Below are 27,227 nucleotides of genomic sequence, written 5' to 3' on the forward strand. Positions count from 1 at the left end.
ACCCCGCCAAGCCTCCAGAGACCGAGGAGCGTAGTAAAAACCCTCCAGCAAACACCCCGCCTGCCCGATCCACCCATCCAGGGAGAGAGAGAGAAAGAGCGCACCGGGCTCTGCCCCGGAAGTGGCGGCGGCGGCCCAGCTGACAGGAGGCGGAGGCGGCGGCAAAATGGCGCTGCGGCCGGCGGGGCTGGGGGCCGGAGCCGCCCCCGCCGGGGTGCCCACCGTCTCAGCCGGACCGCCGGGGATGCCGAACTCAACGACGGGCGGCGCCGGAGCAGCGACAGCGGCGGCGGCAGCAGCCGCGGGAAGCCCCGGACCGGCCAGGTAGCCCAGCCCCGGAGGGCAGAAGAGAGATTCATGGGAGGGGGGGGAGAGGAGGGGAGGGTCCCTCAGGAGGGGCTCCATTGTGTCCTATGCTCAGCCTGTGTGTGTGGGGGGGCGTGTCTCGTTCTCTTTTGGGGAGGGGGGGAGGAATGGCAAGCAGGCTGAGAGTGCGTGGGTCGGCTGTGACACGCCCGTGGGTGGGTGGTGTGGGGGGCTACTACACCAGATCCACCCCCTGCTTGCTACTCAAAGTGGGATCCGGTGGGGGTCCTCCATCCACTCGTGGCCTTGCTCGCCCGAGTGCAGAAGTGGGTTCCAGTGGATCTCCAGGATGGGTCAAGAAATCCACCTGGTTCCTCCAAGGCAGTGTTTCTCAACCTTGGTAGCTTGAAGATGGGTGGACTTCGACTCCCAGAATCCCCCAGCCAGCGCTGCTGGCTGGGGGATTCTGGGAGTTGAAGTCCACCCATCTTCAAGCTACCAAGGTTGAGAAACACTGCTCCAAGGGTTTGAGTTTCTCTTGCAGGCAAAATTCATAATATAGGTCTCATTTTATTTATTTATTTTATTTATTTTATTTAATTTGTATACCGCCCTTCTCCAACAGGACTCAGGGCGGTGAACAGCCATGGTAAAACATAAGATACAAAATTTAAAAGCAATTTAAAAACATTAAATAATTTTGACTATCCATTTAAAACAACCCGGGTTAAAACCAATTACAAATTAAAATCGAAGGGATGGGATCAAGCCAGCCCGGCTAGATGAAAAAGATGTGTTTTCAGGGCCCAACGAAAAGTCCGGAGGTCTGGTATTGTGCGTATCTCTGGGGGTAGGTCATTCCAGAGGGTAAGTGCCGCCACAGAGAAGGCTCTCCCCCTGGGGGTCGCCAGCCGACATTGTCTGGCCGACGGCACCCTGAGGAGGCCCTCTCTATGCGAGCGAACTGGCCGGTTTATGATCAGTCCACCCCACCCTGTATGCCAGGTGTCCCCATCCGCGCTGCCCTCTTCCGTCTTCGGCTTAGGACCCGCAACTGAGCCCAGAATTTATGTTGCCAAGTGAGGCATTTGTTAAGTCTTTTGAGCTCTGCCCCGTTTTATGACTTTCCGTGCCATGCTTCTTAAGTGAATCACTGCAGTTTAATAACCTGGTTGTTAAGTGTGTCAGACTGCCTTCCGTTGGCTTTGCCCCAAAAGGGGCACTGCAACCGTCGTAAATGTGAGTCCGTTGTCAAGCATCCGAGTGTAAATCATGTGACCGTGGGGATGTTGCAACGGTTGTCCGTGTGCAAAAATGGTTGTAAGTCCTTTTTTCCAGTGCTGTTGCAACTTCGAAGGGTCACTAAATGTTGTAAGTCGAGGACTACCTGTACTGAGTCTGCATACAGATATTCACAGTGTGATGCCAATAAAGGAGAATATTTGTAGCTCGGGGTTGAAGTGAGGGGTCAATCAATCGGAATAGACCCTGGAGGCAGGGTGAAATCCAGCAGGTTCTGACAGGTTCTGGAGAACTGGTAGCAGAAATTTTGAGCAGTTCGGAGAACCGGGAAATATCACCTCTGGCTGACCCCAGAGTGAGGTGGGAATGGAGATTTTGCAATATCCTTCCCTCAGGAGTGGGGAGGGAATGGGGATTTTGCAATATCCTCCCCAGGAGTGGGGAGGGAATGGGGATTTTGTAATATCCTTCCCTCAGGAGTGGAGTGGGAATGGAGATTTTGCAGTACCCTTCCCCTGCCACACCCACCAAGCCACACCACGCCCACCACGCCACACCCACAGAACCGGTAGTAAAAAAAATTGGATTTCACCACTGCCTGGAGGTCTTCTAATCCATCCCCCTGTTCAAGCACAAACCAGGCCAGATCTCTCGAAAGAGGGGGAAAAACATGTAGAGGAAAGGGGAATTTACAGAATCTACCTTCTTACCTTTTTGAAACAAGCATGGAAAGTGAAAGTTACAATATTACAATGCCCTTTTTCCTGTGACACATGCAATGTATGGATCCAGAGCCCAACCAGTCATGATTAAGCTTGGAAAGAGGATCTCAACTGTCTAGTCATGGCAGGTAATTTCTATAGAGCTGGAAGGGACTTTTGAGATCTTCTAGACCAATCCCCTGCTCAAGCAGGAGACCATTTCAGTGGCTGTCCAGTCTCTTCTTAAAAACCTCTAGTGATGCAGCACCCCACAACTTCTGGAGTGAAGTCGTTTCACTGATTAATTGTTCTCACTGTCAAGAAATTTCTCCTTAATTTGTTTGCTTCTCTTCTTGATTAGTTCTTGATCCATTGTTCCTTGTCTTGCCTTTGGAAAATAAGTTGTCCCCCTCTTCTTTGTGGCAGCCCCTCAAATACTGGAATATTGCCAAACCATTTCATAAAAGCTTTGAGGGTCCTGGTGCTTGGTTGTTTTCTTGCAGACGTTTCATTAACAAACTAGGTAACATCATCAGTGCTAGTTGATGATGACTAGTTGACTAGCACTGATGACGTCACCTAGTTTGGTGGGTATTTATGTGGTGTATATATGCAAATGTGTATGCACACTAATTGAGCATTTTTCTGAATGCATTGATAACTGGTATATATAAAATCCCACTCTCCTATGAATGTTTATTGGAGGTAGTTATTTAATTTATAGGTAGTCCTTGGCTTACAACCATTTGTTTAGTGATCGTTGGAAGTTACAGCCCTGGAAAAAGTGCCTTATACCCATTTTTCACACTTATGACCCTTGCAGTATGCCATAAGTTGAAGACTACCTGTATATGGCTTCCTGTTCCAAATTCATCCCTCTTGCTGGCTAATATCAATTAAAAATGCCATAAAAATATATAGTATAACCTCTCTCTCTCTCTCTCTCCATTTTTCTGAATATATTCAAACTCTCTCTCTCTCCTTCCCTCTCTCCCTCCCTCTCCCCATACATACATAACAATTTTATTTTCTGGATGTCATAGAATAGAATAGGAATAGGAATAGGAATAGGAATAGGAATAGGAATAGAATAGAAATAGAATAGAATTGAATTGAATTGAATTTTTTATTGGCCAAGTGTGATTGGACACATAAGGAATTTGTCTTGGTGCATATGCTCTCAGTGTACATAAAAAGAAAAGATACATTCGTCAAGAATCATAAATATAAAGAGATAAGATTTTTCTTCCTTTCTTTTTCTTTTTCTGCACTCAAATCCCCACAGAATGTTGAGATTTTAAAATAAAACTTTATTATAAACAAGCAAAAACAATTTTAACAACCAAGGGGGCTCTTATCCCTTCTTCATGTCTAAACTCTCGGCCCAGACGTAATGCTAAATAGATTTTAATGTCCTTTAGCCTCATAGATCTCTTTTCAGTAATAGAGATTGTTTTATGATGAAAATAGTATATGTTCCTTCCTTCTTTCTTCAACCTAATTACAAAGGAAGTGAATATTTCAAATCTTTATAATAATACAGGTAAAGTAACACACACACACACACATACCTTGAGTTGAGTTCAATTTGTGGTGAGTACAGGAACATATGTATACAGAGCTCTTTTTTGTCAACACAAAGGAAGTGGTTTGTCATTACCTGCCTCCAGGATTGTGTGGGTGTGTTTGTTTGTTTGTTTATTTCTGAGTCTAGCCCAGTGTTTTTCATATTTTGGCAACTTTAAGATGTCCGGACTTCAACTCCCCAAAATTCCCTAGCCAGCGTATTGCCTGAGGAATTCTGAGAATTGGTGAAATCCACACATCTTAGTTGCCAAGTTTGAAAAAACAATGACTTTAGCCTTTAACTCTGAGGCCAGTTTGATTTAGTGGTGAATGCACCAGGCTACAAGCCAGGAGCCTATGAGTACTAGTTCCACCTTAGCTATGAAAGCCAGCTAGGTGACTTTAAGTCAGTCACTCACTCTTAACCCAATTCATCACACAGGATTGTTGAGGAAAATAGGAGGAGGAGCAGGGGTGGGATGCTACGGGTTCACCCAGGTTCGGGAGAACCTGTAGCTAACGTTATGGCTGGTTCGGAGAACCTCCAAATCCCACCCCTGGCTGGCCCCACCCGCCCTACCCCACCCCTCCTAGGAATCTCCACATGGCCCATTTTGGGGGGCTCTGGGAGGGGGAAAAACGGGCCTTCCGGAAGTCCGAAAACAGTCTCCTTTCCAGCCTCCGGAGGGCCTCCAGAGCCCAGGGGAGGCAGTTTTCGCCCTCCCAGAAGCTCAAGGAAAGCCTCCAGAGCCTGGGGAAGGTGAAAACATCCCCCCCCCACCATGGTGCATGAGGCTGGCTAAGCCACGCCCACCATGGCCACGCCTACCCAGCAACCGGGCAGAGAACCCGTTGCTGAAATTTTTGAAGCCCAGCCCTGAGGAGGAGGGAGTAATATTGTGTGTGTTTGCCGCCTTGAGTCATTTATCAAAATAATAAAGGTGGGACATAAATAAATAAATATTTCCCGGTGATTTCTTTTTGAGTGAGTACTAATCACGCCCAATGGTCACTCATACTCTAGCCCCCTCAATAATGTACTATTAAGAGACTGAATGATAAAGAACTGTACAGGTGTGGTCCTCAAATTACGACCACACTTGGGACCAAAATTACTGTTACTAAGCCATTGTTAAGGGAGTTGTGCCTGATTTCACAACCTTTTCCCCCACGGTTGTTAAACAAATCACAGCAGCCGTTAAGCGAATCGTGTGGTTGTGAAGTGAATCTGGCTTCCCCCATTGCCTTTGCTTGTTGGAAGCCAGCTGGTGATCACATGACACCCTCCCCCCCCCCCCGGGACAGAGCAACTGTCATAAATAACATGCCAGTTTCCAAGCGTCTGAATTTTGATCATGTGACCACGAGGAGACTCCCAACAGTCATAAGTGTGAAAAACGGTCACCAGTCATTTTTTTCAATGCTGTTATAACTTCGAACGGTCACTAAACAAATGGTTGTAAGTCAAGGATTACCTGTATAGGGTTGAGGAAGGAAAAACATTTTTGGTATAAGAAGCTCAAGATTTTTAGACGGGGTCCTGCCTTTATTGGCAACAGTAACAGTGAACAGTATTTCAAAATAGCTAGAATTAGTGATCCATTTTCTCCTTAAAAAACAATATTGTAGTCCTGTCCACGGTTAAAGCCCCCCGAATTAATTTTTGCTTCTTATCAAGGTTCTTTTGAAATCTCAGCCTACTCTACTGACACGCTAGGATATGAGTAAGCTAATAAAAGGTTTTGTGGGCAGATAAGCTTTGGAGGGTTTGATTAATGAATATTCATTTCCTTTTATTACAGAGAAATAGATGACAGACAGGCCCAGGGCTTTTTAAAAGTACCCAGACACTGCAGACGGTTATATCTGTAAAGAGTGACCGGTTTTAATTAAACACAATACTTGCAGATTGTATGTAATTTTTGTAGAAACTTTAGCATCAGAAAAATAATAGTTTGGCATTATCTTTTTTCTTGAACTTTGAGCGTAAGTAATAAATGTTCTTCCTTTTCCTGCATAAGCTCTTATAAATAAATCACCCCTTCTTTAGAAAAGCATCTATGTTTAATGATTTTTCCTTTCTTTCCTTCCCTCATTAAATGGCAATGAGTAAGGCCAGGCTGGGTTGTGTGACAGTACCTTTTGTGGATATCTGCTCTGCTTTTCCTTGTTGTTGTCACCATCAGCACCGTAGGATATCTTATTCAGATATCAATGGGGGAATTTAACTATAATATGCAGATATGAACTCTAAAATCAGATGGGTTGACCTCTGTTGTAGGCTTGGTATGATTAATCAAGCCACCCACTTCCACAGGTAGATATTAACTTCTGCTTTTTTGTATTCTGAATTAGATCTGCTGTATGGATAGATCAAATTTACCCAACCTGATGCGCTCCAGAGATATTTGAGCCTTTGCTCCTAGAATGAACAGCTATTAATTGTAGCACCGTATGTGTATATGTGGGGTGAGATCCATGTTTTTCAGCTCAGCAACGTGAAGATGTGAGGACTTCAACTCCCAGAATTCCCCAGCCAGGAGATGAAGTCTATATATCTTTAAGCGGCCAAAGTTCAACTTTAGTGACTATTTGAAGTTACGAGGCCACTGAAAAAGTGGTTTATGACAGGTTTTCACACTTATGATTGTTTGCAGCATCTACATAATCACATAATCAAAATTTGGGCGCCTGGCAACTGGCATGTATTTATGACAGTTGAAGTGTTCTGGGGTCATACGATCACAATCTGTAAGCTTCCCAGCTGGCTTCTGACAAGCAAAGTCAAATAGGGGAAGCTAGATTTGCTTAATGACTGAATGATTCACTTTACAGTTGCAGTGATTCGCTTCACAACAGTGGCAGAAAAGGTTGTAAAATGGGTGCCACTCATTTAATAACGGTCGTGCTTAGCAATTAAGTCAGTTCCTAAATGAATCTGGATTCTCCATTGACTTTGCTTATCAGAAGGTTGCAAAAGGTGATCACTGCAACCATCATAAATACAGGCCAGTTGCCAATCTTCCGAATTTTGGTCATGTGACCCCAAGGATGCTGCAACAGTCGTAAGTATGAAAAGCAGTCATAAGTGACTTTTTTCAGTGCCGTTGTAACCTCAAACGTTCACTAAACAAATGATTGCAAGTCAAAGGCTACCTGTAGAGTCCACAGTTGAAGATTTTGTAATACTTTCTGTGGAAAAGAACCAATGGCCAGCAAGAAGTGATAACTTGGGGAGCTCCTGTAATGTAAGAAATTGTTCTGAGGGTTGTCAAATCCGACCTTCCCTCAAACTCATAATAAATCACTTAGAGCAGTCATACATTTTTGTGAAGCTGATTATTATATATGGTTGGAATATTATTCAAGATCACTAGCCAGTTGAACAAAGAACATCCATCCAGTTTGGGTCGGTCATCTTCCCTGAAGATGGACTCGAACACAAATCCGAAAGCTCAGAAGACAAAACCTCTGGTCCCAGTGATCAGAGGTTTTGCAGGATTGGATCCTGCAGCATTATCCTGGGACACAGAATACAGAATAGAATACAAAATAACAGAGCTGGAAGGGACCTTGGAGGTCTTCTAGTCCAACCCCCTGCCTAGGCAGGAAACCCTACATCACTTCAGATAAATGGTTATCTAATCCCTTCTTAAAAACTTCCAGTGTTGGAGCATTCACAACTTCTGGAGGCAAGTTGTTCCACTGATTAATTGTTTTGACTGTCAGGAAATTTCTCTTTATTCTAAATTGCTTCTCTTCTTGATTAGTTTTCACCCATTGCTTCTTGTCCTGCCCTCAGGTGCTTTGGAGAATAGCTTGACTCCCTCTTCTTTCTGGCAGCCCCTGAGATATTCGAACCCTGCTATCATGTCTCCCTTAGCCCTTCTTTTCATTAAATTAGACATAACCAATTCCAGCAACCATTCTTTATCTATTTTAGCTTCCAGTCCCTTAATCATCTTTGTTGCTCTTCTCTGCACTCTTTCTAGAGTTTCAACATCTTTTTTATGTGGCGACCAAAATTGGATGCAATATTCCAAGTGTGTCCGTACCAAGGCATTATAAAGTGGTATTGACACTTCACGTGATCTTGAGTCTATCCCTCTGTTTATGCAGCCTAGAACTGTGTTGGCTTTTTTGGCAGCTGCTGCATGTATGTTCCCCTTCATCCGTGAAAGAATGTCCATGAATATAATTCTGCAATTTGTCCTTGTGAAACTTAAATTGGAAGAGTGACTGGTCAGTTCAAAAAAGATAGGCAGTGACATGTCACATAATCCATGAAAGATATTCTGAAACCCGGAGATGCCATGAAATCTTGCTTGATCTACGTTGGTTTAGCGCAGTCTTCCCTTACCTAATAGCAATAGCACTTAGATTTATATACTGCTTCATAGAGTTCTTTTACAGCCCTCTCTAAGTGGTTTACAGAGTCAGCATTTTGCCCCCAACAATCTGGGTCCTTATTTTACCCACCTCAAAAGGGCCTGGTAGCTTAGCAGACTAAAAGCATTGTGATTAACACCAGCTGTCTGCAATTACTATAAGTTTGAATCTCACCAGGCTCAAGGTTGACTCAGCCTTCCATCCTTACTAAGGTAGGTAAAATGAGGACCCAGTTTGTGGGGGCAATAAGATGACTTTGTATAAGTATACAAAAGTATGAAGGCTATTGCTTAACGCATTGTAAGCCGCCCTGAGTTTCCGGAGAAGGGCAGCATATAAATCAAATAAAAAAAAAAAAAAGAAGGATGGTAGGCTTGAGTCAACCTTGAGCTGGTGAGGATCGAACTGCTGGCTGTGGGCAGAATTAGCCTGTAATACTGCACTCTAACTACTCCGCCACCAGTTCTGCCATCTTGTTCTCCTGGATTAAAGACCCATCGTTTCCTGGGCTCTATGGGAATTGTAGTCCACCAAAGCTTGAGACTTCCAAGCTGAGAAAGGCCAATCTGGCAAGATTGTTGAATTATTACTACAATAATGGGAGCCCCCTTTCCTGGCCGTGGTCCAGAACAATTATGGAGCACATCTATCTGCCCTTGGACTAAAAAAAAAAAAAAGACTATTTTCCATATTGCATTCTCATTATCTCGTGACAAAGCAATCAATAAGAGCCTAGGATGGATTTAGATGTCTGGTTTCTCCTAACATGGAATAAACTCGAGAATCTTATCAAATCTGTGATCTAGAGAGGAACCAGTTTATTATGCCTTTTACTTTCTCATCTTTCAGTCTTTTTAATTATACTCGATGCATTTTTCCCTCCTATCCGATGACAAAAAATAATTAACCAATCATTTTTCTTTCTCTGCACATTTTGTGCACGGTTTTGACTAACATAACGTTATTTCTTTTATCAAGAAAGAAAAGTGCGAAGCATTTTTGTATGGGTTGTTTTTGAGTCAATACTTGTCAATGTACGGTATTTTTTGTTAATTTAAAAAAAAATAGAGAAAGGCCAACCAGTTTTCAAAGAGAAACAGCAGATGAGTCTTGTTCTCTGGGGATTTATGAGGCACTTGTTTTGCTATTATGGAAAGAAACAAATGCCACATTTTGTTCCTATACCTCATAAAATACGGGGAATTGGGATAAAACAAATACATTATGATATTAAACCTCTTGCAAATATTTTAGTCTAATTTTTAAATCGCAACAATACAGGAGTAAACTTTGCCTTCATTAATAACTTTTTGGCCTGTTCAGTTCGTTCTTATGCTCAAACTACTTTTTGAACTACTTTTTATTTCTTCCAATATTTTTCTGTTTTAAAGAGCCAGAATTGAGACAGACAGCACTTTCATTGTGCCGTTATTTGCAATTATAGCTGATGATTTATAGTATAGCTGTTTTTCCTGTCAGCCTTAAAACGCTGCATGTTGTCGTAGAATCAGAAACCCTGATTCATTCAGGCTTTTGTGAAACACAGTGCTTACTTATTTCCGGGCCAGCAACCATTTATTCTAAGGAGAGATTTAAAAAGGGCATTAATTGCCTGGATAGCATTGTAATCCAGGGTATAAATCCTTCCATTCAGATTAACAGATTAACAGAATTGGAAGGGACCTTGTAGGTCATTTAGTCCAACCCCCCACCCAAGCAGGAGACCCTACACCTGTGATGGCCAACCTATGGCACGCGGAGCCATATTGGTGGGCACACAGGTGTTGCCCTAGCTCAGCTCCAGCGCGCATGCACGCACCGGCCAACTGATTTTTGGGCCTTCTGGTCCCACCGGAAGCCAGGAAACTGGCTGTTTCAGGCCTCCGGAGGGCCTCTGGGGGGTAGGGGAGGCCGTTTTCACCCTCCCCAGGCTCCAAGAAAGCCTCTGGAGCCAGGGGAAGGCAAAAAATGGGCCTACCGGGCCCACCGGGCCATCACGTGCAAAAAGCCGGGGGGTTGCGTGTGGGGGGGGTCATGTGCGCATGCGCGGAAGGGCAGGGCGCATTGAATTATGGATATGGGCACACGTGCTTGTGACCCCCCACACTCCCCTCACTTTTGGCACACGACGGCAAAAAGATTAGCCATCACTGCCCTACACCATTTCTGACAGATGGCAGGCCAGTCTTTCTTGAAAGCTTCCAGTGATGAAGCTCCCACAACTTCCGAAGGCAACTTCTGTTCCATGGGTTGATTGTTCTCACTGTCAGAAAATTTCTCCTTATTTCCAGGTTGAATCTCTCCTTGATCAGTTTCCATCCATTATTCCTTGTCTGGCCTCCGGGTACTTTGAAAAATAGCTTGACCCCTTCCTCTCTGTTGCAGCCGCTCAAATATTGGAAAAGTGCCCTCAAATATTGGAAAACTGCTATCTCCCTGGTCTTTCTCTTCATTAGACTAGCCATGCCCAGTTCCTGCAACCATTTTTCATATGTTTTAGTCTCCAGTCCCCTCATTGGCCTGGTTGCTCTTCTCTGTACTTTTTCTAGAGTCTCAACATCCTTTTTATAGTGTGGTGACCAAAACTGGATGCAGTATTCTAGGTGTGGTGTTAGTGGCTCTAGTTCATCTTGTAAAAACCTGGAAAAAACGTATTAAGAAAATAAATGGTGGTGCAGCAGACTAAAGCACTGTTATTAATATCAGCTGCCTGCAATTACTGTAAGTTCAAATCTCACCAGGCTCAAGGTTGACTCAGCCTTCCATCCGTTCTAAGGTAGGTAAAATGAGGACCCAGATTGTGGGGGCAATAAGCTGACTTTGTATAAATATACAAAAGTATGAAGGCTATTGCTTAACGCATTGTAAGCCTCCCTGAGTCTCCGGAGAAGGGCAGCATATAAATCAAATCAAAAAAAAAAAAAAGAAAGAAAGAAAGAGAGAAAACATGTATGAAGTACTTGCATATGTTTTCCAATATTCCATGTATTTTTTCCTTTCCTTTGGGGAAAAAAGAAGAGAGCAAAAGTTTTTCTTTCCCAACTTTTCCTATTACGCTTTCCAGGACTCTCTATATAAAACTATGATAGCTAACCAAATGACTCAGCATCAATTAATATTCAGAACTGATGTTAATGACCGGTAAATTCTGCAGTTGAACAATGACTTCGATTAGATTGCACACAGTCAGAAATATGGCCCTTAAGATTTAAAAGGAACCAGATGGAATTATTTTACATCAATGTACTGAGTCACGGACAGGAAGGATTTATATAGTGCACTGTGTGCCTTGTTTAAACCATGTGTTTTTTTTAAACTAAGCCATAATGACTTGGCAGACTTGAAACACTTAAGCCATAAAGTGTAGTTCACCACACATCTAATGCTTGGATTCTCATGTTATGCTAGGTCAGAGTAACACAAAGTACTTACCAACGCAGTGTGTATCCCTGGTTGCTTTTAAAAAAACCATCCTGAACATTGCATCTTGATTATTGAAGCAATTAACAGAACATAAAGATTGGGAGAAACCAGGCTTAACAGCAGTAACTGTGAGAGGGATCTTGGAGTCTTAGTGGACAACCAATTAAATATGAGCCAACAGTGTGCAGCGGCAGCCAAAAAAGCCAATGTAATCCTAAATTGTATTAACCGAGGGATTCAATCAACATCATGTGAGGTACTAATACCACTCTATAAAGCCTTAGTAAGACCATACCTAGAATACTGCATCCAGTTTTGGTCGCCATACTATAAAAAAAGATGTTGAGACTCTAGAAAGAATGCAGAGAAGAGCAAGGAAGATGATTAGGGGACTGGAGACTAAAACGTACGATGAATGGTTGTAGGAACTGGGCATGGCTAGTCTAGCGAAGAGAAAGACCAGGGGAGACATAATAGCAGTCTTCCAGTACTTGAGGGGCTGCCACAGAGAGGAGGGGGTCAAGCTATTTTCCAAAGCACCTGAAGGCCCAGACAAGGGATAATAGATGGAAACTGATCAAGGAGTGTCAACCTAGAAATAAGGAGAAATTTTCTGACAGTGAGAACAATCAACCAATGGAACAGAAGTTGCTTTCAGAAGTTGTGGGAGCTTCATCACTGGAAGCATTCAAGAAGAGACTGGACTGCCACCTGTCACAAATGGTGTAGGATCTCCTGTTTGGGCCGGGGGGGGTTGGATTAGATGACCTAGCAGGTCCCCTCCAACTCTATTATTCTGTTCTAAGATTAATAACGATGTGGACTAAATGAGGGGATTTGTAAAGCACTTAAGAGAGAGAAAGGACAATAATACTCCAATTATCTGTTAAAAAGAAGGTCAGAAGTCATATATTTCTTAACTTTACCTTTCTTTTTCTTTCCTTGCACTTTTTTGTACAGATAGTCCTCAACTTACAACAGTTCATTTAGTGACTGTTCGAAGTTACAATGGGACTGAGAAACACAACCTAGGACCGTTTTCATACTTAATGACTGTTGTAACACCCCCATATTCACGTGATCAGAATTCAGACACTTAGCAAGTGACTCATATTTATGACGGATGCAGTGTTCCAGGGTCATGTGATCCCCTTTTGCGACCTTCTGACAAGCAAAGTCAAAGGGGAAGGCAGATTCACTTAACAATCGCGTTACTAACTTAACAATTGCAGTGATTCACTTAACAATTGTGGCAAGAAAGGTTGCAAAATGGGGCAAAACTCACTTAACAATTGTCTCTCTGAGCGACAGAAATTTTGGGTTCAGTTGGGGTCATACGTCGAGTACTACCTATATTTTTTCTCCTTTGATTCATCTTTTATTACATGTCCATTCTTAACAGATGTTTAAAAACAAATTATATATTCTCTCCTGCTGTTTTCCACAATTTGAAAAAAATGCTTAGCATATTTTTTTCACTGACCTTGTGCATAGTAACTAATGGGATCTCTCCCCTGCTTCATGGGGGCACCCATCTGTGCTAAGGACTTTTAACAAGGGATGTTCTTTTCCTTAAATGACATATTCTCAGAGACTCTTCCCATCCTGCTTACAATCTTTTTGGACTGTTGCCTTCTGGCAGAAGATACAGAACAATTAAAACTTGGACCACACGTTTTCTGAATAGTTTTTATCCCAGAGCTATAATTGCACTCAACAATGAACTAAAGGGCCACCATCAGTGAGCTATTGGACAGTATTACTTGGTCTGTTGTGTGGATTTTTGGGTGGTTTAGGGGTGGGGAATTGTGGGGGGTGGGAGTGTGTTTGGGGATTGTTAGGTATGTTGGACCTGGTCTTTGGGTGTTAAGTGAATTTCATTGTATGGGTATAATGTGTATACATGTACAATGACAATAAAGTTATTTATTCATTTATTTATTTATATTGATGGGGTTTTTTTCCCCTGTCCTTTTCTCATTTCAGCTTTGTTTTCCCTGTAACTGGTGGCCTTGGCCCTCAAGGTAGGTAAAACTGGAAAGAGTACTGGATTTGCAGGGAGAAACATGAGGTATCTTAAGTTAGGCGTCTCTAGCAGGGGTCTCCAACCTTGTCAACTTTAAGACTTGTGGACTTCAATTCCCACAATTCCTCAGCCAGCAAAACTGAGCGTCTTGTCACTCGTGTCAGCGCCTGTGGTAGCCTGAGCGCTCCGCCAGCGAAAACGGGCTCCCGAGCTCTGTTTCCGGCTGCAATGGCCTCCTGCAACCCTCTGCCAGCAAAAATGGAGCCCAGGAGGGCTGCACACGGCCTTCTCGATCTCCGTTTTCGCTGTCAGAGGCACCGTGGGCCCAGAGGTGGAATTCACATACTGTTACTACCAGTTCGTCCAACTCTGGAAATGTGAACATATGCATGCGCACTCTCACTTAGCTTGCATGCGCGCCATCCAAACATGCGTGTGCCATCACAAAACATGGCAATTTGCTTGCATGCGCCATCCACACATGCGTGTGGTGTCAAAAACACAATGATATAGGACGGGATTGCGCCCAGGTGGGTGGGCGGGCCACCCGCAGGTTGCCACTACCAGTTTACCCGAACCGGCTGAATACTACCTCTGCGCGGGCCAGTCCTTCACTGTTTCTAGGGCAGCACTGCAGGCCAGGTCTAAGCACTCTACAGGCCAGATCCGGCCCTCAGGCCTTGAGTTTGCCACCCCTGGTCTATTTGGATCACTAGCCCCTTAGCTATAGCTAATAGGTTGGGCCCAATTGTATCTGTTCTTGCCCTCTTATGTCGAGTGGTGGAGTTGACTCCACGGGACTCCTAACCGGTTTTTAATGTCTCGGTGTAGGGATGATTCCAATGCAACAGCAGAGCTTTTCAATGGTGCCTGTCATGCAGCCCAATATGCAAGGCATGATGGGGATGAATTACGGTTCTCAGATGCCTCCAGGGACGATGACTGTGCAGGTACGTGCCGAGGCGATTTCAAGCAGTCTGGTTTTAATCTGTATCAGGGATTATTTTATTTCTCCCAATTTCTTCACCCACACTGGGTGTCTCTAGGCGGTTGTTGTGACCCAGGCCCAAGTAAGTAGTAGGAAAATCAGTCAGTGAAAAAACAAACAAACTTTATTCGAAGAGCTGAGAATTACTTCATTCCCAGCGTCGTGCAACTAAATTAAAGCAAATTCTTCCCAACACAAATTCCTCAGTCCTATCGCAAACCTTGGTCCAATTAGGCAAACTGCCAAAGGCCTTTCTTGGCAAACATTCAGAAGTCACAGATACAAAAATAAATACAAGACGTAGACGAAGAAGAAGAAGCTACCAACGTTGTTTTCCGGCAAAGCCCAATCGCCGTTGCGTTTGTTTGGTCTGTTTTAAGCCTTATGGGAGGGGCCAATCATCTCTTGGCCCTACTCCCGAGTCGTCCTTTTTGCTTGAGCTGCTCTTGCCTTCTGGCAGCTCTTCTCATGCGTGCATTAGGAATAGGCTCCTCCTGTTCCTCTGCCTCACTCCTATCAGCCTCTGGCGCATCACTCCCCGATGGCCCTGTTCCCATCTCTGCCTTTGACGCAGAGCCCTCATCCAGGCCTTCCCAGCCTCCAGGACTGGCCCATGTTCTTCCTCAGCCTCATCGCTGTCCGACGCCACTGCCAGCTCCGCAGGCTGCTGGCGGACCACAACAGTAGCTTACAAATAAAATGATAAAATCCTATAGAAGTCACAGTTAAAAACAAAATTAAAACACTGATAAAGGAGAATACAGGTAGTCCTCGACTTACAGCAGTTCATTTAGTGACCGTTGGAAGTTACAACAGCATTGAAAAAAGTGTCTTAAGACCATTTTTTGCATTTATGTCCGTCGCAGCATCCCCCACGGTCATGTGATTTACATGCGGATGCCTGGCAACTACTTCATATTTATGACGGGTTGCAGTGTCCCGGGGTCATGCGAGCCCCTTTTGCAACCTTCTGAAAAGCAAAGTCAAGAGGGGGAGAGGGCAGATTCAGTTTACAAGCATGTTACTCACTTAACAACTGCAGTGATTCACTTAACAAATTTCTCAGCAGCATAAATTTTGGGCTCAATTGTGGTCGTAAATCAAGGACTACTTGTATTTGTACCTCAGGGTTGAAATGAGGTTCTTTGGTGCTCTCTGACTTTGGTGCCCTCTGAGCTTGGCTGTTTTCTTGCAGACTTTTCATTACCCAGCTAGGTAACATCATCAATGCATTGGTGATGTTACCTAGTTTGGGTAATGAAACCTCTAAAAGAAAACAACCAAGCTTAGAGAATACCTCACCTCCAGAAGCAAGATGTTCCGTAGGATGGAGCAATGGCAGAGAAGGCTCTCTTCCTAGACTCCACCAGTCAAAATTCGTTAACATGCGTACAATAACCTCCCTGCCTGATCTAGTGGAACTGGTCAAAGAGATAGAGATGAAAGAATTTCATCTAACATAAACATACACCTCACAGGGCATTGTACCGTATTTGCAACATTTTCTATTTTAATGCAGGTAGTCCTTGACGTACGACCACAATTGAGCCCCAGATTTTTGTTCCTAAGCAAGACAGTTGTTAAGTGACTTGTGCCCCATTTTTTACGACCTGTTCTGCCACAGTTGTTAAGTGGATCACATTTTCAGTGCCATCGCAACATCGAATGGTCACTAAACGAATAAACTGTAAGCCCAGGACTATCCATAGTTCATATAATTTATATCAGAGGTCTTCAAACGTGGCAACTTTAAGACTTGTGGACTTCAACTCCCAGAATTCTCCAGCCAGGATAGCTGGTCTTAAAGCTGCCAAGTTTGAAGACCTCTGATTTATATGCATCAAATAACATGGAGAAATAATGGGCATGTATTTGCAGACGTTGAGATCTCATTATAAGAAAGCTCACATACATTCTGAGTTTCCTGAGACCCAGTTTGCTGGATCATTTACCGTGCATTTTATCTCCCTGTCTCTCTTGTTCTTTGCTATTTAATATTGAACTGCTCATTTGATTCACACAGGGTGGCATGCCTCTCGGTGCAATGCCAACAGCGGGGATGCCATATATGGGCCAAAGTCCCTTCCTTGGAATGCGTGCAGCAGCTCCTCAGTACACCCCGGATATGCGGAAGCAGTTTGTTGAAGAACAGCAGTAAGTGAGCCATTCTGTAACAATAGATCCGACTTATTATTTATTTATTTATTTATTTATTTATATACAGTAGTGGCTAAAATTGTGGAAACCTTTTGGGAAAAGTGTATTTTCTAAAACTAGCTAATAACACCACTTTGTTTTGAAGTAGTACCATAAAATTATACATCAATGGAAAGATAATTTAATCAAGAATGCAATGCAACATGTTTTATGAAGGGTTTGCTATTAGAATAGCAGTTACACAGAAGAAACGAGATATACAAAAATTATCACGTCAGTTAATGCCTTAGAGATGAACAGATTGCCACTTCTTTCCCCGTGCCCAAGGCCAAGTCTATGTTTTTTCAAGTCAAGTTGAGTACAAAAGTAACAGAAATAGCAATTGAGGCCTAAATCACGTCTATAATCAGCATTGATTACATCTTGCAGGAAACGGTTTGAACACCAGCAGAAGGTCTTGGAGGAAGAAAGAAAAAGGCGTCAGTTTGAAGAACAGAAGCAAAAGCTACGGCTTTTAAGCAGCGTGAAGCCAAAGGTATGCGGTGACAAATTTATTCATTGGCAAGCCAGCTGGATTTAAATTAATTTCTGTTGAGGAGGGAAATTAAAACAATAAATAGAATTTTTTTAAAAAAACAAATACCAGTGTTTCAACAAAACAGTATGGGATAGTCTTTGATTTATAGCCATTCATTTAGCAACTATTTGAAGTTAAAACAGCACTGGAACTAAGTTACTTACAATCGGGCCTCGCACTTACGACCATCACAGCATTCCCCACGGTCTTGTCATCAGAATTCAGGCGCTTGGCAACCAGCATGTACCGTATTTTCCGGCGTATAAGACGACTTTTTAACACATGAAAATCTTCTCAAAAGTCGGGGGTCGTCTTATACGCCGGGTGTCGTTCTCCTGTAACCAGGCAGACCAGCCCGAAAGGCTCTGACGAGCCTTAAATGGCTCTGGCGATCCCAGCTCTGACGATCCCAGCTGAGTTCCCTGCAACTCAGCTGGGATCGCCAGAAACCACGTAAAAGGGAAAAAGTTTTTTCCCTTTTACTCTGAGGATCCCAGCTCTGACGATCCCAGCTGAGTTCCCTGCAACTCAGCTGGGATGGCCAGAAACCACGTAAAAGGGAAAAAGTTTTTTCCCTTTTACTCTGAGGATCCCAGCTCTGACGATCCCAGCTGAGTTCCCTGCAACTCAGCTGGGATGGCCAGAGCCATGTAAAAGGGAAAAAGTTTTCCCCCTCCAGCTTGCTTACCTCAGCTGCTAATCGCAATGCTTGCCTTGCTTTGCTTGCTTGAATCTATTCAGGCAAGCAAGCAACTCCCTGCCTGCAATCAAGCAAGGAGTTAGTTGTGGACTTCAACTCCCAGAATTCCTCAGCCAGCAAAGCAAAGCTGGCTGAGGAATTCTGGGAGTTGAAGTCTACAAGTCTTAAAGTTGCCAAGGTTGGAGACCCCTGTTCTATTGGGTAAGATTTTTCCCCTTTGGGAGCTTTAAAAAAAATAGTCAATTGGGGTTTTTTTAGTTGTTCTTTTTTAGACCTAGCCATTTAGGAAGCCTTTTAGGAAGTTTTAAATTTAGCTTTCATATAAAAATAAAAATAAAATAAAATAAAATAATATTTGTGCAGCTTTCTGAGATTTAGTGTGTTTCTGTAGTGTTTCACTCCAACTACACAAACACACAAAATCTCACAAAGCTGTATGTGGAATTTTGTGTGTGTAAAGTGTGAAAGTTGGTTTTTTGGACTTTTTGTGGCTGTGTGAGGTTCCTGCTTGTTGCAGGGGCCATTTTGGGTCTAGCACAGCTGCTTTTACATTGTGGGTGAGCCAGTTGTGTTGTGTTGTGTGTGTTTAGAGTGTGAAAGTTTTTTGGGGGGGCTTTTTGTGGCTGTGTGAGGTTCCTGCTTGTTACAGGGGCCATTTTGGGTCTAGCACAGCTGCTTTTACATTGTAGGTGAGCCAGTTGATGTTTTTTAATTTTTATTTGGTGTGCATTGGAAGAGGGGCAGTCTTATATGGCAAGTATAGCCCAAACCCTATATTTTAACAGGAAAAGTTGGGGGTCGTCTTATATGCCCAGTCGTCTTATACGCCGGAAAATACGGTATTTAAAACAGTTGCATCGTTTGGGGGAATCATGTGATTCCCATTTTCAACTTTCCCAGCTGGCTCACAATGAGCAAAGCCAATCGGGGAAGCCTTAACGTCCACATGATTCACTTAACAACGGCAATGATTAGCTTGATTGGCAAAAATCTTGTAATATTGGGTGTGACTCACTTAACAACTGAGCCGTGGTGGTGCAGAGGTTAGAATGCAGTATTGCAAGTTCGATCCTGGCCAGTTCAAGGTTGATTCAGCCTTCCATCCTTCCGTGGTCAGTGGACCCAGATTGTTGGGGGCAATATGCTGACTTTGTAAACCGCTTAGAGAGGACTGTAAAGCACTGTAAAGCGGTATATAAGTCTAAGCGCTTGTCAGCACATCAAGATGCATTTATCCTAGTGCTGACATGAGAAGGAGAACGCAAGTGTCTGCAATGGGACGGTTGCCTTTCACCTACTTATTTTAGCTGGAGATAATGTCCCCTAGGAGATGGATGGGAGGGGGGAAATTCTTTGAATTGGAGCAGTAGATTAGGGGTGAATGATTGGGAAGATGGCCAATGAATGCAGAGGAGTGGGGGAAGGAAGAGGAGGGATTTTGGGCCAGCACATCAGTGCTGGCTGCATGGAGTCAGTGTAAAAGTTGCCATGCTAAATAAAATGGAAGTTTGTTTCAAAAAGGACTTTGTTTGAGACGCAATTTATTTGAAGACGGCCTGAAAACCTGACAGCGCTATTGCTATTGTAGGCTAACTCTGGCAACTGCCAGCAGTTCGATCCTGACCAGTTCAAGATTGACTCAGCCTTCCATCCTTCCGTGGTTGGTAAAATGAGGACCCAGATTGTTGGGGGCAAGAGGCTGACTTTGTAAACTGCTTGGAGAGGGCTGTAAAAGCACTGTGAAGCGGTATATAAGTCTAAGCGCTATTGCTATCGCTCTTGCAATGGAAATTCTGATCCAAATTGTGGTGATAAATCGGGGACTACCTGTTTACCGGAATATAAAATGATAAGCTACTTTGACATAAAATGGGTTTTGCTCGTCTGATTTTTCCTTGAGGAATTCCACCCTGAGAAAATAAGTGTACTTTGTTTTTGGCAAGTGATAAATGCACTCAGGTTTTGTAAAATAGTTGAACATTCTGTTAGAGCTGTTTCATAATAAGGTGTATCGATATGTTTTCAGATGGGTGAAAAAAGCCGAGATGACGCCCTGGAAGCTATTAAAGGGAACCTAGACGGGTTTTCCAGAGATGCTAAACTTCATCCCACACCAACTGCTCATCCCAAAAATGCAGGTATTCAACTTGGAGACAAGATCTTAAAATTTTTATAAAAAATGTATGCAGCTTTAAGGTGCACAGAAACCTTTAGAGAAACCTGCCAAACAGAAGCATTTATCAATTCTATTGCTTTCAGTGAAAAAAAGAAATCTAACACCTTTTTGGGTCATGAACAGTAGGACTTTAATGTGCTTAATTCTAATTGGATTAGGATTCCAGCCCTATTAAATTATAGCCAAATTATGTTCAGTTGATTGAGCATGTAATGCACTTTGAAAACTAGCAGCCTTTTCAAAAATCTTGAGCTGCATCCGTATAAGTTGCAGTTGCAGATTCTCGTCTTTTAAGAGCATCGAATTAATGGTTGTGGCTATTAAAATCTAATGTCCTCAAGATTTTTGTTTCTTTTTACAACCCTGTAGTTGGGGCAACTGCCTGGAGCTGAGAGTTTGCTGGCTGGATGCCCTTCCTGTTGCCTACTTGCAGTTCACAGCAGATATTTTCTCTTTGAGAGAGAAACATCTGCTGCTACTTAGAATTGAATTCTCAGCCTTCTGAGTTGGAGACGAGTGTCTTCACCACGAGCCCACCATACTGCTAATGTCCTCAAGAAAATAAAATGCATGTAAAAATAAAGCAGGCGTAGGAAAATGAAGATGTTTATTACCTGTGCATCAGTGAAAGCCAATTTAGCATGTAGCAGCTGGGATCCTTCGGGGTAAATTCTCACCTTTCTAAAGGAAGTGGGCCCATTTTTCTCTCTAGCAGGGAGCTCAGTCGTGAATGTGCCATCTAGTCCTCTGTGTTCTACCCAACATTTTAAATAGCCCCATTTGAATCAAGGCTTTTCTGAGTGATTTTAATGCTTGTAAAAAAGCATGAATGGGGACCGTAGAGAGGAAGCAGCTCCTTCTCCCTTTCACTTCTTGCTGGAAAAGCAAGGTATTTTTTTCCCCTCTACAATGTGAAGTTCAGAAGCCGCTTATCTCTTCGGCAGGGCAAGTAATAGCATAAAATGGTGGGATTTTTGCATTACCGGTGTGCACCGTTCCCTCCTTAACACCATCTTGTATTGGGGTGTGACGGCTTAGTGGTTAAAGAAGCTGAGCTTGTCAGTTGGCAGCCCCAGTTCGAGACCTGAGCACCTCTCAATGGGGTGAGCTCTTGTTACTTGCCCCCAGCTCTTGCCCACCTAGCAGTTGGAAACAGTGGTGGGATTGAAAAATTTTAGCAACCGGTTCTCTGCCCGGTTGCTGGGTAGGCGTGGCCATGGGGGTGTGGCCTAGTCAGCTTCCTGCAGCACGGTGGTGGTGGGGGGCGTTTTCGCCCTCCCCAGGCTCCGGAGGCTTTCCTCGAGGCCTGTTTCCAGACTTCCGGTACTTCTGGTAGGCCCATTTTTCACCCTCCCAGAGCCTCCATGCAGGCCCTGCATTTACCTGGCATCCAAAACGGGCTGCGTGGAGACTCCTGGGAGGGGTGAGGTGGGCGGGGTCAGCCAGTTCTTGCAACTACTGGTTCAGCGAACCAGATTAAAAGTAACATCCGGTTCGCCCGAACAGGTCCGAACTGGCTGAATCCCACCCCTGGTTGGAAAGCATGCAAATGTGAGTAGATAAATAGGTACCACTTGGATGGGAAGATAACAGTGTTCCATGTGCTTCAGCATATCGTCATGCTGGCCACATGACCACGAAAGGGTCTTCAGACAATGTTGGCTCCCTCAGCTAAGAAACGGAGATGAGCACCGCCCCCTAGAGTCAGTTACCACTGGACAGGGGAAACTTTTACCTTTACAGGGGTGGGCAATTAATTTCCCCAAAGGGCCATATGAGGAACTGGGATTGTTGTGGAGGGCTGAACCAAGATATCCTGGCTACACTCACCCACAAGTCTTTGGTTCAACCGAGGCAAGGGTGGGTGGCTGAGCCTGGTCTCCAAGTCGCTGCGGAACAATTCAATGCTGCATTAAACATTTCATTCGGGGACTTTTATTATTGGTGACCAGGTTTTCATTGAAATGATTGTAACTCTTGTATTTCTGAATTGACTTTCTTCCGTTTATTATTTTTGGCTACGGTTCTGTTGAAATTAATGTAACTTTTGGATTTGTTGAATTGTTTGGCGGCCAATTGTCCTTATGGCGAGTTGTCTCATTACAGACCGTCGATCACTGTGCAGGCTCAGAAAAGGGCTTTCTCTCTCCTAACCCTCCTGTGGGTTCCAGTATTGACTGAAAGTCTGTGGAGATTCTCCATCTCCAAGTCATGGTTGGTCCCAAAGGTGCTTTTTTCAAGAGGCAGCTGGACTTTCTGGTTTTTCTTTGAAGATGTTTCACTTCTCATCCAAGAAGCTTCTTCAGCTCTGACTGGAATCCTTCCATTCCCCACCATCCGGTCAGAGCTGAAGAAGCTTCTTAGATGAGAAGATGTGGCCCAGGGGCTGTAAAATGCCCAGGTCTCACCTTTTACCGTGTTTCCCCGAAAATAAGACCCTGTCTTATATTTTTTTGAACCCTGAAATAAGCGCTTGGCCTTATTGCCATGCGCTCAAAAGCCCGATTGGGCTTATTATTTATTTATTTATTTATTTATTTATTTATTTATTAAATTTATATACCGCCCTATTCCTGAGGGACTCAGGGCGGTGAACAGCGAACGATAAAAATACATGTAATACAGACGTTAAAAAAGCCAATTAAAATATACTAAACACTCTGGTCCTAGATAATTCAAGACATCCCAGTTTAAAATAAAATCAAAAGCAATATAAAGGGAAAGTTAGGCCAGGCCGGCCTGCTGAAACAGGAATGTTTTGAGGGCACGGCGGAAAGTGCGCAGATCCGGAATCCTCTATTATTATCAGGGGATGTCTTATTTTGGGGGAAACAGGATAGGTCCTAGAAATGGGCACTTCTCTTGTATTTTTTTATTTTTTTTAGGTTCGTTGTCCTCCAGGGGTTTTCATCTCGTGTGTATGTACATGTCTATGTTCATTCCATTTCACAGATCATCCCAAACCATCTCATTCTACCGTGTCTGTCTCCCAAACTACTGCCTTTCTTGACGACGAGGAGTTTAGTGACTTTATTCAGGGACCTGTCGAAACCCCACCATTCGTGCCTCCAACCTCCTCCCAGCCTTTTCAGTCTTGCCATCCTGGGCAGCGGCTTTCAGAGAAGGCTGCGGCCCACCCTCTCCCTCCAGTCCAGTTTCCTGTCACCTCCGTCTTCCAGGGTACCGTGGGACCGGTACCCTATTTCTCTCCTTCTCCAGCTTCACAAAACAGTCAGAAAACAGGTAACACACCATGTCTTTCGGGGAATGAAATATACAGGTAGTCCTCGACTTACAACCCATTCGTTTAATGACCATTTGAAGTTAACGACAACACTGGGGGGGGGGGAAGTGACTAATGACCAGTTTTAACACTTAACGACCATTGCAGCATCCCCATGGTCACATGATCAAAATCTGGACGCCTGGCAACTGATTCATATTTATGATGGTTACCATGTCCCGTGGAGGTGATGTCATCTCCTTTTGTGAACTTCCATCCTGTTTGCCATAAGCAAAATCAATGGGGGGGAAGATGGAGTTGATCGATTGTGTGATTCACTTAACAAAGCAAAAAAAACCATAAAATCAGGTGCCACTCACTTAACCACCTTACTTAGTAATGGAAATTCTTTGACACTATAAGTTTTATTGTTTTATCAATGTATAAAATACAAAGGAATTCTCGTCCCAATTGTGGCCGTAAGTTAAAAACTATTTTGCAAAAATGTAAAAAAATTTTTTAACTGCCGGTACTGTGGGCGTGGCTTGGTGGGCATGGTGTGGCAGGGGAAGGATACTGCAAAATCTCCATTCCCACCCCACTCCAGGGGAAGGATACTGCAAAATCTCCATTCCCTCCCCACTCCTGGGGGTAGGATATTGCAAAATCTCCATTCCCACCCCACTCCAGGGAAAGGATACTGCAAAATCTCCATTCCTGCCCCACTCCAGGGGAAGGATACTGCAAAATCTCAATTCCCTCCCCACTCCAGGGGAAGGATATTGCAAAATCTCCATTCCCACCCCACTCCAGGGGAAGGATACTACAAAATCTCCATTCCCACCCCACTCCAGGGGAAGGATACTGCAAAATCTCCATTCCCGCCCCACTCCAGGGGAAGGATACTGCAAAATCCCCATTCCCTCCCCACTCCAGGGGAAGGATACTGCAAAATCCCCATTCCCGCCCCACTCCAGGAAAATCCCCATTCCCTCCCCACTCCTAGGGGAAAGATACTGCAAAATCCCCATTCCCACCCCACTCCAGGGGAAGGATACTGCAAAATCCCCATTCCCTCCCCACTCCAGGGGAAGGATACTCCAAAACTCCAAGACGAGTGGCTGTGGCTGCCGGCGTCGCGATATAGCCAGCTGGTGCCATCGCTGGCTATTGGGGGCGAGTCATTGGCCCCCACGGAGAGGGCTTGTAACTTGGGCGTCCTCCTGGATGCAGGGCTGTCTTTAGAAGAGCATATGACGGCGGAGGCCAGGGGGGCTTTTTATCAGTTCGCCTGATACGCCAGTTGCGTCCCTTTCTGGATCAGGACTCCTTATGCATGGTCACTCGCGCCCTCGTCACCTCTCGCCTGGACTACTGCAATGCTCTCTACATGGGGCTCCCCTTGAGGAGCATCCGGAGGCTCCAGCTGGTCCAGAATGCAGCCGCACGGGTAATTATGGGGGCGACATGGCGCTCCCATGTAACACCTCTCCTGCGCGAGCTGCACTGGTTCTCGGTGGTCTTCCGGGTGCGCTTCAAGGTATTGGTTCTCATCTTTAAAGTGCTCCATGGCTTAGGGCCTGGATACTTACGAGACCACCGTCTGCCACCAATAACCTCCCACTGGCCAGTCCGCTCCCACAGAGAGGGTCTCCTCAGAGTGCTGTCGGTCAGGCAATGTCGACTGACGATCCCCAGGGGGAGAGCCTTCTCTGTGGGGGCACCCGCCCTCTGGAACGAGCTACCCCCAGGAATACGACTGATCCTGGACCTCCATACTTTCCACCGAGCGTTGAAGACCTTCTTATTCCAGCAAGCCGGGCTGGCTTAAAATTTTAATGGGTTATTTTATGGGTAAAGGGTTTTAAAAAATTTAAGGAAGCCAAACTGATTTAATTCTGTTTTAATTTATTTTAATTTTTCTACTGTATGTATTTTAATTTTGGCTGTTCACCGCCCTGAGTCCTTCGGGAGAAGGGCGGTATACAAATTTAATAAAACATAAACATAAACATAAACAAAATCCCCATTCCCACCCCACTCCAGGGGAAGGATACTGCAAAATCCCCATTCCCTCCCCACTCTGGAGCCAGCCAGAGGTGGTATTTGCCGGTTCTTCGAGCTACTCAAACTTTCCACTATCGGTTCTCCAGAACCTGTCAGGATCTGCTAAATAGCACCCCTGGTATGTATGTATGTATGTATGTATGTATGTATGTATGTATGTATGTATGTATCAAGGCATTTATATCACCTTGACATATATATATGAAGGCATTTGACAGACTTCAGACCAGATAGCGAGTAAAGAAAGAAACTTTAGCATTTTCAAATCAGAAAAGCCAGAAAGTTTATTTTGTTTTGTTTTGTTTTATTTTATTTTATTTTATTTTTTTATTTTATTTTATTTTATTTTATTTTATTTTATTTTATTTTATTATTTTATTTTATTTCATTTCATTTTATTTTATTTTATTTTATTTTATTCTATTCTATTTTATCTTATTTTATTCTATTAAACTCTGTGGTAAGATAAGCGGCCAATACATTTTATAAATAAAATAAAATACATTTTATTATTTTATTTATCAAATTTGCATGGCTGCCCATCTTATGAAAAGCAACTCTGGGCAGTAGACAACCATCAAACAAAATGACACATATATTAAACCAATCATAAAAGTCTTTAAAAAAATCAATGTTAAAAATTAAATATTATTAGGAACAAAAATATGCGAACCCCGAAGCAAAGAGAAAATGATTATATCTACCTCAATGAAGCCACGTGTCTCCGCTTCCCTGGGTCCCCCCCAGGCCTTCTTATAATTTAAATTATTCTAGTAGATTTAGATTTAATTTACATTTACAATTTAACAATTTACAATTTAAAGCATTCTGGTAGATTTAAAAACAACCAGGCCAGTTTTGCATAATGGAGGGGTTGGATTATTATTATTCTCAGTTACAGTCCTTTACCTTTAGAATGTAAAAAAATTCTCTTAATATTTTTTTTTAAGGGTAATGCATCTCTTGTCCCTTTTCTTGTTCTGCTGAATTCTGGGTATGCTTAGTGCAGATAGTCCTCAACTTATAACTAGTAGCAACCATTCAACGGTTAAAATAAACCTTCCTGTGGGCACCTGTGACCCAGTTCCAGAGTTCCAACATGACAACATATTGGACACTCGGCAACCAGCCTGCATTGACACTGTTTGCAGCGTCCTATTTTATGACATTTTTGTCGAAAACCAGCATTTACCTCCAGTTTTTGGCAGGATGGGCTCATAGCAGTTCACTTCACGACCGCTGCCAAAAATGTCGTAAAATTGGCTTCACTTTATTTATTGTTTTATTTGTTTATAATATACAATACAAAAATACAAAACAGTTGGAAAATAAGGGAGGGAGAAGGGAAGGGAAAAGAGCAGGGCAAAGAGAAAAAAGAAAGAAAAACTTTTTACTTTTACATAGTAGTATAAACTAGCCATTTCTATCAGTGGTGAAATCCTCCGTGGTTTGCCATCGGTTTGCTGCCCACGCAGATGCGGTGCGTGCCAAACGCATGCTGTGTTTGCATATGCACAGTGTGCACGAAACACGCACTTCGCACGAAAAAAGGACGCTTTCTAAGGTACCGTATTTTTTAGAGTATAAGACGCACCAGAGTATAAGACGCACTGGAGTATAAGACACAGCTTAGTTTTTGAGGAGGAAAATAGGAAAAAAAAATCTGCCAACCAGGTATTCACTGGC

General features: G+C 43.6%; 1 protein-coding gene across 1 annotated transcript in view; it reads left to right on the forward strand.

Annotated features, from left to right (window-relative positions):
• The window catches only part of SYNRG (synergin gamma), an 88,455-nt gene continuing 61,228 nt past the window's right edge, over positions 1 to 27,227 (forward strand). Inside the window, exons 1-6 of the mRNA XM_087883452.1 lie at positions 1 to 324; positions 13,614 to 13,651; positions 14,485 to 14,603; positions 16,665 to 16,795; positions 17,228 to 17,333; positions 20,102 to 20,213. Of these exons, the coding sequence (XP_087739578.1) occupies positions 167 to 324; positions 13,614 to 13,651; positions 14,485 to 14,603; positions 16,665 to 16,795; positions 17,228 to 17,333; positions 20,102 to 20,213 (664 nt within the window). The 5' untranslated portion in view covers positions 1 to 166. The remainder of the gene's footprint in view (positions 325 to 13,613; positions 13,652 to 14,484; positions 14,604 to 16,664; positions 16,796 to 17,227; positions 17,334 to 20,101; positions 20,214 to 27,227) is intronic.

The sequence above is a fragment of the Pantherophis guttatus genome, chromosome 1, assembly GCF_059756535.1.
Source record: "Pantherophis guttatus breed Tessera chromosome 1, ASM5975653v1, whole genome shotgun sequence".
Classification (NCBI taxonomy): Eukaryota; Metazoa; Chordata; class Lepidosauria; order Squamata; family Colubridae; genus Pantherophis; species Pantherophis guttatus.